This window comes from Ceratotherium simum, chromosome 24, assembly GCF_057802395.1.
Source record: "Ceratotherium simum simum isolate JZ-2026a chromosome 24, ASM5780239v1, whole genome shotgun sequence".
Classification (NCBI taxonomy): domain Eukaryota; kingdom Metazoa; phylum Chordata; class Mammalia; order Perissodactyla; family Rhinocerotidae; genus Ceratotherium; species Ceratotherium simum.
The window spans coordinates 45,977,452-45,991,451 of record NC_141923.1 but is presented as its reverse complement, the minus strand read 5'-3'; the positions used below and the strand labels follow the sequence as shown (position 1 = coordinate 45,991,451).

General features: G+C 36.4%; 1 protein-coding gene across 16 annotated transcripts in view; it reads left to right on the top strand.

Moving 5' to 3' along the window:
* The window catches only part of KTN1 (kinectin 1), a 102,185-nt gene extending 88,314 nt beyond the window's left edge, over positions 1–13,871 (top strand). For 13 of the 16 annotated variants that reach the window (XM_087448469.1, XM_087448476.1, XM_087448472.1 and 10 more), the window contains 10 exons: positions 26–106; positions 1,122–1,211; positions 1,341–1,433; positions 2,206–2,277; positions 2,528–2,611; positions 2,779–2,862; positions 5,267–5,350; positions 7,001–7,093; positions 8,176–8,296; positions 13,398–13,871. In XM_087448469.1, the coding sequence (XP_087304595.1) occupies positions 26–106; positions 1,122–1,211; positions 1,341–1,433; positions 2,206–2,277; positions 2,528–2,611; positions 2,779–2,862; positions 5,267–5,350; positions 7,001–7,093; positions 8,176–8,296; positions 13,398–13,402 (807 nt within the window). In that variant the 3' untranslated portion in view covers positions 13,403–13,871. The remainder of the gene's footprint in view (positions 1–25; positions 107–1,121; positions 1,212–1,340; positions 1,434–2,205; positions 2,278–2,527; positions 2,612–2,778; positions 2,863–5,266; positions 5,351–7,000; positions 7,094–8,175; positions 8,297–13,397) is intronic. The other 3 variants (XM_087448478.1, XM_087448473.1, XM_087448475.1) reach the window with 2 other exon arrangements.
* The last annotated feature ends 129 nt before the right edge of the window (positions 13,872–14,000 follow it).

Here is a 14,000-nt window from a genome sequence, read left to right as displayed (position 1 = left end):
TTATTTTGACTTTTCTTCTCCACAGAGTTATAGTGAATGGTTGCGTGGATTTGAAAAGAAGGCAAAAGAATGTGTGGCTGAAACTTCAAGTGCAGAGGAGGTTAAGGTTAGTTCAAGAAGTGAAGTATCTACTCTATTTTTTTTTTTTTTAAATTTTATTTATTTATTTTCCCCCCAAAGCCCCAGTAGATAGTTGTAAGTCATAGCTGCACATCCTTCTAGTTGCTGTATGTGGGACGCGGCCTCAGCATGGCCGGAGAAGCGGTGCATCGGTGCGCGCCCGGGATCCGAACCCGGGCCGCCAGCAGCGGAGCGCGCGCACTTACCGCTAAGCCACGGGTCCGGCCCTCTACTCTATTTTAACCTATATTTTAAAAAGAAGTAAAGCAGAATTTGTCTTTATGAGCTTGGGAAAGATAAAGGATATGTTATGAGTAGAATAATGATCTTTTGAGAAAGAGTAAGGTGATTTCTTTTTGTGTAAATTTTGGTGGAAATGCTGTAAGTCTTCCTTGAATTTGATCTGTGTACAAAGCTAATGTTTGCCATTTCTTTAACTCTGTATCTTAATCATTTCTAAAACTGAATGTTTAACTACCTCTTACTCTCTTTTTAGCCTGGGTTTAAAAAGTAAAGATCAGTTGAGGTAGGTAGGCAGAAACTGACTGGTTTGCTAAAGCATCTCCAAATACATCATTAGGAGTGTTCAGAACCTAGGTGCATTTTTATCCTTGGCTACTGAAATTTGAGAGATTAAGGTTTTTGAATCTCAAGTGGCATGAATAAAGCCCCCTTTCCCATGTGTGTAGCATAGGCATTGTGACCTTACTTCACATGTGGGCCTGCTTTGATTTTACCATCCTACTTAAGAGAGACAAGCCCCTTTATTATAAAGTTGTGTAATATATTTTGTAATAAGCAGACTCAGGGAGTTTTATTAGCAAAAACCAAATGACCAAAAAGGTCCTTGAACCTCATTGCTACTTAAGAAGGTTGAAATGTAGTGTTTCATTATAAAACAGTTAGAAACCATTTGTCATACTATTAAGTACTGAAACAAATCTGAAGCACAAAACGTGCTGGTAAAACTAGAGAATTTTTCTTTATTTCATTCTTTGCAGGTTCTAGAGCACAAGTTGAAAGAAGCTGATGAAATGCACACATTGTTACAGCTAGAGTGTGAAAAATATAAATCCGTCCTAGCAGAAACAGTAGGAAATGATTTTTAATCTACGTTTTGGTTTTATTTTTAAATCATTAATTTATTCCTTAGTGGTTTAAATAGTTTATCTTGGCATTAGAACATGAATTTTTCAAAACAACTGTACTTTTGTCCATAGGAAGGAATTTTACAGAAGCTACAGAGAAGTGTGGAGCAAGAAGAAAATAAATGGAAAGTTAAGGTCGATGAATCACAAAAGACTATTAAACAGGTATTTGAAAAAGATGAACTTAGAGCAGTGATACTCAAATGTGGGCTCTGGACCAGTAGCATCAGCATCACCTGGGAACTTGTTAGAAGTACACATTCTTGGGCCCCACCCCGGACTTACTGAATCTGAAACTGTAGGGCCAGCAATCTGTGTTTTAAAGAGCTCCCCAAGTGATTCTGATGCCCACTCAAGTTTGATTATCACTGGTTTAGAGTACGACTAAAGGGTAATGATGTAAAGTGCTTTGAAAGTTATAGAACTACTTACTGTGTGATAACATTAAAGGCAGAGCATTTGGGGTTCTGAGTAAGTTCTACAGCATTGATAAGTGAGCCATGATACAGTAGTCAAGAAAAAGTTAATAAATCTTCCTTCTGTTCATGGAACCTGAATGTTCTTGTGGAACCTTAATTTTTCTCCTGTTTACTTGGGTATGGTAAAGGGTGCCATCTGTTATTCACTTGTTTTCCTGGGCCAACTTGTGCAGAATTTAGGGATGCTGATGGTACTCTGTGTTAATACGTTTGAAGATTAATTGTTAAAAAATTTAAGCACTTTTAGCTGGGCCTAATATCATGCAAATAGGATAGGTTTTGACCACAATTTAAATCCAGTTAAATGTGACTCTCATTTTTAAGGTCTGTTAAAATTCAGTATGGCTTTAAATGAGATGCATTTTAAAACCTCTGAAGTGTCTGATTAAAATTCTATAAGATAGAAGTCTGTATGTTCTTGGTGGCTAACTTGGTCATATAATTGTTTCACATTTCAGATGCAATTGTCATTCACACCTTTGGAACAAGAGCTAGAGCGATTAAGAAGAGAAAATAAAGATATTGAAAATGTATGTTATTTTATCGTTTGACTTGTAACCTATTGACTCATTTTTAGCATTAAGGGTTGTCTTAAGATCTGTGTTTTAAAGTTTCTTTTATTTAATGATGCAGGGGTTATGCTTTTAAGAATATCTTGGGTAGTGTTGGAGATGAAATAGTTTTATATTTGTAAGTGTCCTAACTTTTCATTGTGGGGAAGCATCATGAAAGGAAATCTTAAATGGTTTGTTAACTTTTCCTTCTTTGTTGCATTGCTAGCTGAGAAGAGAACGAGAGCATTTGGAAATGGAACTAGAGAAGGCAGAAATTGAACGATCTACCTATGTTACAGAAGTCAGAGAGGTACTTACAATAGAATTTTTTCAACCTTGCTTCTCAATTTAAATTAACTTTGTTAACAGAGTGATAAAATGTTTCAGTATAAGTTGTTTGTGGCAGAGCTTCCGAGTAGCATACAAAACATGGGATATCATAAGGAGATCAATCTTAAACTCTAAACTTCATTGCAGCTGAAAGATCTGTTGACTGAATTGCAGAAAAAACTTGATGATTCATATTCTGAAGCAGTAAGACAGAATGAAGAGCTAAATTTGGTAAGAAGCTTGTTCTCCACTGGGTATTAAGTAGGCTCTGAAAACACTTGTGTTGACATGTGGAGAGACCATCCAGACTTGTTCTCCTTGCTAACATCTTTAGCTTGGCGTTTTGTAAGTTTAAGATAATCTTCATATTCTGATGACTCCTAAGATGGGCTTTCTTTTCTTGACTCCTATGATGATCCTTCTTTTCTTAGCTCCTAACAATGGCATGTTTGGCTTGCAACTCTTTTTCAAAAAAATTTTCTGTGTTTTATAAAACCGCATTTTTTGAATAGTATTATTTTCAGTGAATAAAGAAATGAAACACACAGTAAAGATTGGTTGAGTTGTGAAGATTCTCTTCTCAGAGTTACCATAATTAACGAGACCTCTTGTTTCTAACCTGGAAGGAGATTATTGAAGATTAAAGATACATACTCTTTATTCAAGGGCAATAAGCTAATCCAGCTTCTTCTTTGAACTGGTCTTTCTATAGATTGTAGAAAACAAAAAGCTTGTGAAATTCTTTATCATTAACGTAACATTTAGAGCACAGTAATCCTAAAACTATAGACTTGAAGATGAGTAAAATTAGCTAAATATCTTATAAAGGCATAGAGCACACTGTATTCCCATTCTTAAATTTTCTAGAAATTTATACTAATTGTGACAGGCTTAGTTGTTAGATAGATATGACTATCTTGTCGTATGTTTCAAACAACAATCATTATGTCTTTCCATGACTTAAAAATTGTTATAGCATGTGATTAGATTTTCTTAAAGTACCTGAATAAACTCTGGGAAGATTACAGTAAGTTTTCTCCTTACCCCTAGTTAACCCCGCCAGATTTGGAATTTCCTTATTAAGTAATGCTGTATGTGCCAAAGAAAACCTCATAACTCATTCATTTGTGGTTGGTTTTCTGTGTTAGGGTGGTAGTTTATGGGAATCAGTTTTCAGAGGACTGGAAATGTACACGTAGAGCCCTACACACCCACCCACACACCGCTCTTTGTCTTTGAAGTAAAATTTTTGTTTTATTTACCTTCATTTTACCTTCATTGACTCATTCCCACTGCAGTGTAAGACTAGGTTTATACGTATGTTTGCTGTACATTGCACAGATCAGGACTGTGATACACTACAGCTATAAGCCTTACTCTAGAATGTATTTTAAAAAAATCATTTCGAGCTATGGTTGTTGGAGATTTTACTTTTAACTTCAGTGCCTGGTGGCTGCCTCCAACAGTAACATCAAACCCACAAGATTATGGTTGAGTCTCCCTTCAGCTTCTTTTTTGCCCCTTGGCTCCTGGCAAGAGGCCGTTTTGAGTGGTTTTTGTTTTTGTTTTTTTGCCTTGAGTTTGTAATCTTTATTTTAGTCTTTCTGTTTGTTTGATCAGGATAACTGTGGTCACATTTTAAGATAAATTAACATAATTTTGTTTGCCTGTACACACTTTGTGTGTTCTTGGGCTAAAGGAATAACCTCTTGACATATTAAATCAGAGTTAGGTAAAGGAGCAAAAACTGAAGGATTTGAGTATTTAAGTTGAGTTCCCAAAATAAAATTCCCAAATGGAATGTGTCCCACTAATTCTCCCTCCAGTTCGAAGTGTCGGTGTGTTATATTCCCCTTTGGGTCTCCAGAACTGTTTGGAATGTTATGCCTATGGGTGGGAGGCAAAAATCAACTTGATGAGTTTAATAAGAAAGTTATTTTTTGTCAGTGTAGTTCATTTTCCTTATTCATATTTAATCAGAACAATTATCAAGAGTAGAGGCATTATATATTGGCACTAGAGTTGTATAGAGCTTTATAACTGTTTTGAGAAGTTGGTTATTGAGAAGTATATCTTAAGACATTTCTTGTTGGTATAATTAAGTCAGTGTTGTCTTGCACTGATCTCTTTAGTGACATCTTAAAGATTAAATTTTTGAAGTTTTCATTTTACTGGATTTGTAATTTTCCGTTCAGTGTGTTTTAGAATATTACACAATTGACTCTTCTTAACTGAACTATATAGGTCAAGAAAGCCTTTAAAAACTAATTAGTAAAATTTCTGATTAGTTGCCTTTTAATTTGGAATAATTTAAATATGAATGAATTACTCTATGAATAGTGTATAGTAATACTTTTAAAAGGCACTTTACTGGAATTTGATGGTTTTTGTTTCACATTCGCAGTTTTCTACTCTAAACTCGAGTTCGTTTCCATAGCTTTTCTTATGTTTAGCTTTACAGATGGGAACCTCTACTGCTTAGCTTTTCTTTATATCTGGTGCAGCATATTGGCTAATCTACTGTGCATAATAACTGTTAGTGATCCCATTGTTTCTCATCTATTCTTCAATCCTAGAGGTCTCAGCATAATCAAAGAAGGTGCAAATTAATTGTGGTGTTCCTTTATTTTTACAGTTAAAGACACAGTTAAATGAAACGCTCACAAAACTTAGAACTGAACAAAGTGAAAGACAGAAGGTAGCTGGTGACTTGCATAAGGTAAGACACTGCTTGTCCTGAAGATGCCATATAATCATGCTGTGTTGTGCCTTGAATTTTCAGCAAATATAGTGCTAATTCTGGATGTGTTCTTTTGCATCATTATAGTCATTGGTTAATAAATTTAATCTGTTTCCTATATAGTTACATTTTTGCAATTAAACCTTTCTTGGGTTGTTTTCACGTTATTCTTAATTTGCTTTATCATTTCATCACATTTATATAATTGATTGCTTTATAAAGTATAGATTAAATTCAATTGAAGTTATTCTTTTTTAAAAATTTGGTTACATCCATATATTTTTTTATTGGTATTTGCTTATGTAGTCATTTACAAAGCATGTTTCTTTTGATCTTTATGGATCTAAAAGATATATAGACATCTGATGTTTCAGAAATTTGTTCATTTATTTCTTTGTAGACATACATTTTTCTTAATCTTATGTATAAATGGGCAATTTTTAGGATTACATTTCTTATTCTTTGCATTAGGTTGACACGTTATTTGTAATTCTGTTTTGAGATATTTTAATAGTGTAATTCACATATGCTTATATCACAGCTGCTTTAGAGTTATGAGTGTGTTTTAGGAGATACAGTCATTAGCAAAACAAATACATCGCTTTTTTAAAAGTTGAAAGATTTTTGTTAGTTCTGTATGATTATAGTTTAAAATTGTTTATGCAAAAGTCTAGGAATCCAGAATTGCTTCAAATTATTTTGGTGTTATCATTACTAGTAGATAAAATGTGAACTTGGGAAGTTTGTTTTAGAGCTCAAACTTAGATCCGTGATACATTGTCAAGGCTGAGCAATTTAGTTTATTTTGATATGTGATTTTAATTTTTGACCTCTGGATCAAAATATAAAACATGCAGTTTTAGCCTAGCAATTTAGTTTCTCAGGAGGTACTTTAAGGACATTAAATAGGTGCTCGAAGATATGGATAATGCCATGTTATTTATGATGGCTAAAATGGGAACAGTAGGTGACAGTGGACTGCCCCATATCTGTATAATAGAAGTACCATGCAACACTTGATTGGAAATGCACATAAATATTTATTGACATGAAAAAAGTTAAAATACTTTGTAAAACAGACAGGTATAAAACAGCATGTATGTTAAAAGGCCATTTATATAAAATTTTTTTCCAATTTTCTGTTAGCATATATATATTAAGAAAAGGAATCTAGACCAGGGGTCAAAAAACCCACGCACTGTTGCATTGTGGGCCACATAATGGCTTCTCTCACATACTCTTTGTTTGTTTGTTTAACATAACTCTTTAAAAATGAAAAAACCATTCTTAGCTTGTGAGCTGTACAGAAACAGGCTGTGGCCAGATTTGGCTGACCCCTGATCTAGACTAACGTTAACCTAAGCATCAACTGTGGTTATTTCTGTTTTTAATTTCTTTATACATTTTCTGTATTGTTTGAACTTTTTAAAACAGTGTGTCTTTATAATCTGGTGGAAGAGGAAGCTATTTTCATTTTGGAGAAAAAATTGAATGGATTGGCTTTACATTGTATTTTGAGAAGAGCTTTAATCCTGTATAAAATATGTAAGAAACATCACTCATTTCTGTCTTGTGTGTGCGTATTGACGAGTTGTCGTATTTAGAGGCTGCCATGTGCTTTCCTTACAGGCTCAGCAGTCACTGGATCTTATCCAGTCAAAGATAGTAAAAGCTGCTGGAGACACGACTGTTATTGAGAATAGTGATGTTTCCCCAGAAATGGTAGGCATTTTCTTTACCCCACATCTCTAGGCTAATTACCTTGTAAATTATGTGAAGAAACAAGATTCATCTCTGACTTAAAAAATGCCTTTATAATGTGCTTCCATCAGTTATGTTGCATTTGACTGAAAGTCATCTTTTCTTTGAGATATCCTATCTGAAATGCAATGTTTTTATTAATGTTTGTTTTCATTTTAGCTTAGTGAGAAATTATGTTCATTTAAAGGTTTGTTTTGAGAGAGATTATGGTATACTGCTTAAGCGTAGACTCTGTTAGCCTATCTTCGAATCCTGGCCCTACTACTTAGTAGCTGTGTGACTTTGGACAAATTCCTTAACCTCTCTGTGCTTTAGTTGCCACATCTGTAAAAGGCAATGATAATAGTACCTATCTTGTAGGATTGTTGAAAGGAAAAAATGAGTTACTATATAAACACTTAGAATAGTGGGTAGCACTTACAACAGTGCCTAGCACTTAGAGCTCAATATAGGCTGTTATTTTTACTGCTATGAATGTGCTCTCATTTGGTGCCCAGCACATTTTTTTTCTGAAAGGAGAAATGAATTTATATCTAATATTCATAGATTGTAGATTTTTCCCTTTGTTGCCTCGTGACAACATTTATAACATAGCTTTCTTTGGTGCAGACTAATTCGCACCACTAGGTAGCAAACACTATTTCTCTACGTGGTTTTTGTCGTCGATTTTCATGCAATTTTTCAGCTTTTTCATGTTTGTGTTTAAAATAACAATAATATATTTTCTCAGGGGCCGGCCCAGTGGTGCAAGTGGTTAAGTGTGCGTGCTCTGCTGCAGCTGCCTGGGGTTTGCCGGTTCGGATCCCAGGCGCGCACCGATGCACCACTTGTCGCGCCATGCTGTGGCAGCGTCCCATATAAAGTGGAGGAAGATGGGCACGATGTTAGCCCAGGGCCAGTCTTCCTCAGCAAAAAGAAGGGGATTGGCAGATGTTAGCTCAGGGCTGATGTTCCTCGCAAAAAAAAAATTTTTTTTCTCTTTTTGGCTGCAAATGCCCTTTCCTTGTGTTTGGAGGTCTTCGTCACTTTCTTCTTCTTTTTAGGAGTCTTCTGAGAAGGAGACAGTGTCTGTAAGTCTAAATCAGACCGTGACACAGTTGCAGCAGTTGCTTCAGGCAGTAAACCAGCAGCTCACGAAGGAGAAGGAACACCACCAGGTAGCAGGTGAGGAGAACTCAAGTATGACTGTCTGCCTGTGGGAATTGACACAGCGTGTGCTGATGCACGTGTGGTGTGCGTTTGCCGTAGATACAGGAGCTCTCCTTGCCCTGGTGGACATGTTCCCTCTGTCTCTCTCACGACCTCCAGGTGATAGCTTTAGCTTTCTTGGAGTTTTAGTTCCATCTTGTACGTATTTTGGTCTTGTAGCTTGGAGGGGGAAAAAATACCTTTTATTGACCTTTTTATGAAGCAGACTCTCTTGTAACTTGTTTACTTAGGTTTTGTTCATTGCATCTGCCTCTTTAGTTTATCCTGATCTTAGTTCTGGTGAAGGATCTGTTTTTTTTTTTAAACGACTTGGTAAAATAAAGTGACTGTAATGTTTTTACTCAGGTAAGATGCTAAACTGAAAATCAAGTCATCACAATTTCTTTAAATTGGAAGCTTTATTTAAGTTTGCTTATAGGTAGTCAAATCTATTTTTAACTCTTGAAGTGAGAGTCTTAATTGAAGATAAATAAATCTATTATTAACCAAACCATATTATGAAATTTTATTGCTCGTATTACCTGGGAAAGGTCAGATTTGTTGGCATTTAAAAATGACTTGTATTTCAGCTGGTGAATGCACATTGATTGATTAATTCCTGGGTTTTACTTGTTTTAAGAATACTGCTTTGGGTAATTAGGATATTCTGATATGCACTGAATACTTCAGATATTCTTCTTTTGAAGCTGTTTGTTCTAAAATAATCATGGTGTCCTAGAGATCAGTGGAGTGGCCTGTGCAGCACAAAGGGACAACTCATTGCTGAAGAGTCCTTTCAGAACTCATATTTCAGCCTCTTTGGGCTGTACGAAGGCCTCAGGATGGTTAGGGGTCCTGGAAGAATTCGAGCAGGTCGCCATTTGGGTTATGGGGCATTCTATCTCACCTTCATAGAGCGATCGTCCTCTGGCCTGCCTTAGCATACACTCGCCTTTAAAATGCTGTTTCAGACCAGTTACTTCTAAGAAGACTTTCCACATAAACCCAGCTTATTCTTTTAACCTGTCAGCAAAAATAATTATACTTTAATCTTCTGTCTTTGGTAAGCTCACCTCTCAGTTGCCTGGAGTTAAACTTCTGCCACGTTATCTCCCTTCCCCAGCTTAGAAAATAGCCTTGCTTCCTGCTTCATGGGGAAGATCTGCTCCCATGTTTTCAGCCCTACTATCTTCTTTCACACACTCCTTCTGTTCAGTCTTGAAAACATGCTCAAATGTCTTATTTTAACTTTGTACTTCCTTCAGGTTACCGTTCTAATTTTTTTACTTGACGGTTTGACAAAGAATCTTGAAATAAGAAACTCTTCTCACAGTATCTACTTCTTTACTTGCTGTTAAGGGCTCTACTACCCTGGAAGCACTTCTCTTCCTGCAATTCTAGTGAAACCATTTTTTGCTGAGGTGATTAGTGATTTTCTAATTGCTAGATCTAATACAGGCCTTCCTTTTGCATTATAAGCTACTGAAATACTTATGAAATATGTTAAGTATGGTGAAGTCGGTCCATAGGCCTTTGTGTTATAAGGGAAGGGCTTTCTTTCTGAGAGCTTAAAAGATTATGAGGTCGCCTATTACTGCTTGCCTTTAGACCTCATCAGTAGTATTTGTCCAGCATCTCAGAGGTGTCCTTTAATGCTTTTTCTTCTCAAACATGTGGTCTGCTCATGTTAAGTCTTATGAATCATTTTTATGTTTGCTGTTTCCACATTTGCCTTAATCATAGTAGATTTGAGACATATACTGATCATTGGTAACAACACTTTTATTTTTCATATTTTTTTCTTTCTGATTTATCAAATTGTAGTAATTTGTTAAAATACATATAGCCTGGCAACACAGCTCAAACTGGACTGTTGTTTGGCAGGCAGCTCCCCTAAGTGATCACTCAGCATTCTTTTGTAAGCTGATGAACATTAGTCCAAATTTGGCAAGTGACACGGTGGTGAGCGTCAGCAGTATATCGTGAGGGGTAGAATGGATGGTGTGAAGACAGAAGTCCACCAGACGCCTGAGCGCTCGTCCCTCCAGAACTCTGTCAGTGCCGACAGTGATAACCCTCCCACGGATCTGTGGGTTCCTGCAGCTCCTCTTTATGCCCTCTCAGTGTTTGTGTTACCCTCAGGTTTTTAACTTGAGCCATCATTTTTGCTCAATATATTCTCCCTCTTGTGAACTCTTTTAAAACTACTACTGGATGATTAAATTGGAAATTTAATTTCTTAATCATCAGAATGTAGGTAATAGGTTAATATCTGATGTCAGGAAAGTTACTTCTTTTTAGTATATATTACAAGTACATATGAATTGTTTAAGATAACTCTGTAAGATATTCAGTAAGGGAAAAGCTGTTTTTAAAAGACAAAAATGAGAGAGATGGTGTACAATAATTTAGTTTTCTAAATCCTAGTACATAGTACTTAGCATTGCTCTGAGCTCTAAGGGTAGGGGTGTTTATCTTACATCTTTAATTTGTAAAACCTTAACCTTTCTTTTCTTTTGGAAGTCTTCCTATCCATCTCCTAACCCTCTTCCCCCTCAAAAAACGAAAGCTGTCATCCCCTCCTCCCCCCGCCCTTTTTTTTTTAATTAAGGTAATTTTTTGTGGCTTTGGACTGGCAACATTAGTATTTTATGGGATAATTCTTTGTTCCCAGATATCTGCTTCTCCTTATGTTCCATATATGTGACCATGTCAGAAAACTTCATTACCCCAGTGTCTCAGTCTGTTTCGGCCGTTATAACAAAAGTCCCATAGACTGGGGGGCTTAAACAACAGACATTTATTTCTCAGAGTTCTGGAGGCTGGGCTCCAAGGTCAGGGCCCAGCAGACTCTGTCTGGTGAGACCTGCTTCCTGGTTTAAAGACGGCCGTCTTCCCACTGTTCTCACACAGCAGAAGGGGTGAGGGAGCTCTCTGAGGTCCCCTTTATAAGGGCACTAATCCCATTCAGGACAGTGGAGTCTTCCAAAGGCCCCACTTCCAAATACCATTACATTGGGGTATAGAATCTTAACATAGGAATTTTGAGGGGACACAAACCTTCAGATCGTAACAGCCAGGTTCCCTTACCTTGGAGCTAGTTTGCAGGATCCTGTGTAGGGAGGATGATGATTTTAATAGCTGACACTTCATGAGTATGCCTCTAAGCATGAGCATGCTTCTAATATGTGGTCGTTTATTTAATCTTCACAGCAACCCGGTGCACTAGGTAGGTAGGTAGGTAGGTATTGTTATTCTTAATAATTTTTTTATTCCTGTTTTAGAACAGACCCAAAGAGGTTTAACTTGCCCGAGTTCACTAGCTAGTAACTGGTTGAACTGGGAGTTAAATCAAGGTGGTCTGGGTCCAGCACCTGTGCTCTTAGTCAGGACTTTTCTTCTCCCTAATCCAGGTACTCTCCTCTCTGATCCTTTTTGTCACTGCTTTCTTTTCTCCTCATTCTGTCTCATCCCTTGTTGCTGGCCTCTTATAGTTTCTTCAGTCAGTTCTGCCTTTTTCCTAAAGTTGGTATTTGGTTTGTCAGTAGTGAGTTGGAGAGGCTCTTGCTGTTATCCAGAAAAAAATAGAGGTGCAGTGTTGTGGATGTGTTTGTATGTATGTACTCTCCCTCCTCCCTTTGATGAGTAGTCTCTTATGGTGCAGTTATCTCTTGTTTCTGAAAGAAGAAGATTCTTTTGTAGTGCTATTGAAGTTATAAGAGTTAATGTTCCAGATAAAAACTAGCTTTTATTTCTACACTTTACACTTGACTGTCATGTGGATCAGGTTTTCATTTTCTTTTTTTGTGTGTGTGAGGAAGACCAGCCCTGAGCTAGCATCCGATGCCTATCCTCCTCTTTTTGCTGAGGAAGACTGGCCCTGGGCTAACATCTGTGCCCATCTTCCTCTACTTTACATGGGACGCCACCACAGCATGGCTTAACAAGTGCCTGGGTGCGTTGGTGCGCGCCCGGGATCCGAACCGGCGAACCCCGGGCCGCCGCAGCGGAGCGCGCACACTTAACTGCTTGCACCACCAGGCCGGCCCCCAGGTTTTCATTTTCTGTAATGTGTTTACATAGCGCTTCATAGTTTAATGTACCAGTGGGTTATGTAAACTTTCTGATCAGCTGTTAATCTTATTTTAATTAGAGAACGTGATAGCCAATGATAACTTTGCTTTCTAACTAATTGCTTCTTTTCCACTCAAGTTTTTATTTTGAAGAATTTCACACATAAGGAAAAGTTGAAAGAATAATACAACGCACCCACCTTTACCTGCTTCATCTCTGTGTATGCATATACGTATTTTGTTGATGTCAAACCATTTGAAAGTAACTTTTCAGCTATCATGACGTTTTATCCCTAAGCACTTCAGTGTGCATGTCCTAAGAGCAAAGACATTCACTTAGAAATCCATAGTACCATTATCACATCCAAAACAATAAAGCAGTAATTCTATAATATTATCCAGTATTAAACCTGGATTCAGGTTTTTCCAGTTACACCCAAAAGATCTTTTTAGCTAATTTTCCCCAACCAGGATCCAATCAAAATTCACATGTTGCATTTGGTTAAGTCTTTTTAGTCTCTCAAATGGCTTTTGAAGTTTAATTTCTTTAGTTATTTTATTTGACTTGGAAAGCTTCATATGACCTCAGAAAATCTCTGTCTAAAACTTAAATTCATGTGTGGCAAGTTGTAAATTTCAATCTCTTTTCAATGCTACTCACTCACCTTATTAGCTTTACATTCTCTTGAGTAGAACTAATAAAAAATGGATTCCCAGTGTTGTTCTCTTAAGTGTTTTATAATAGGATTTTAAAATTCCTACATTATTCTCAGTTTGGGCTGAGGTTTTGGCTCACATATTTTAAAATTCACCTGAAAGCTTCTTCTGAATCCTGAGATTTTTCTCTTGTTTTTGATTATCATTAGTATTATTTGCTTTGGTCCTCGTTGAAAGGGCCATGCTAGATCAAATGGAATATGTACTTTTGGTGTTTGACAGATGTCTTCTGATTGCCCTTGTTTCTTTGTTTTAAAATGAATATCTTTCTTTCTGATCTTTTACAGAGTGAAGTAATTGGGAAACTGTTCATTCAAGGATAACAGAAGGCATTGTATTATATTTTGCCAAATTAAAGCCTTATTTATGTTTTCACCCTTTCTACTTTGTCAGAAACACTGAACAGAGTTTTGTCTTTTCTAATCCTTGTTAGACTACTGATTTAAAGAGAAAAAAAGCCAACTCTGTAGACACCTTCAGAGTTTAGTTTTATAATAAAACTGTTTGAATAATTAGACCTTTACATTCCTGAAGATAAAATAAACATGTAATCTTTTATTTTGCACAGTAAAATTATTCAGAAGATCAAAAGTGGTAAAGATAATGTAAAATTTAACATTTTAATACTGATGTTGTACACTGTTTTACTTAACATTTTGGGGAGTAACTGCCTCCGATATCAACTCAAGAAAACACTTTTTTGTTGCTAATGTAATCGGATTTTGTAATGGTGTCAGCAAATAAAGGGATGCTTATTCAAACTTGTTCTAATTTTCATTGAGTTTGAACAGATTTCATTAACATTACAAATCAACATAATTTAGAACACAACTATTAATTGCCACCTTTGCACAAGGTAAGATAGGTATTGTTGCTCATATAGCTTCTCT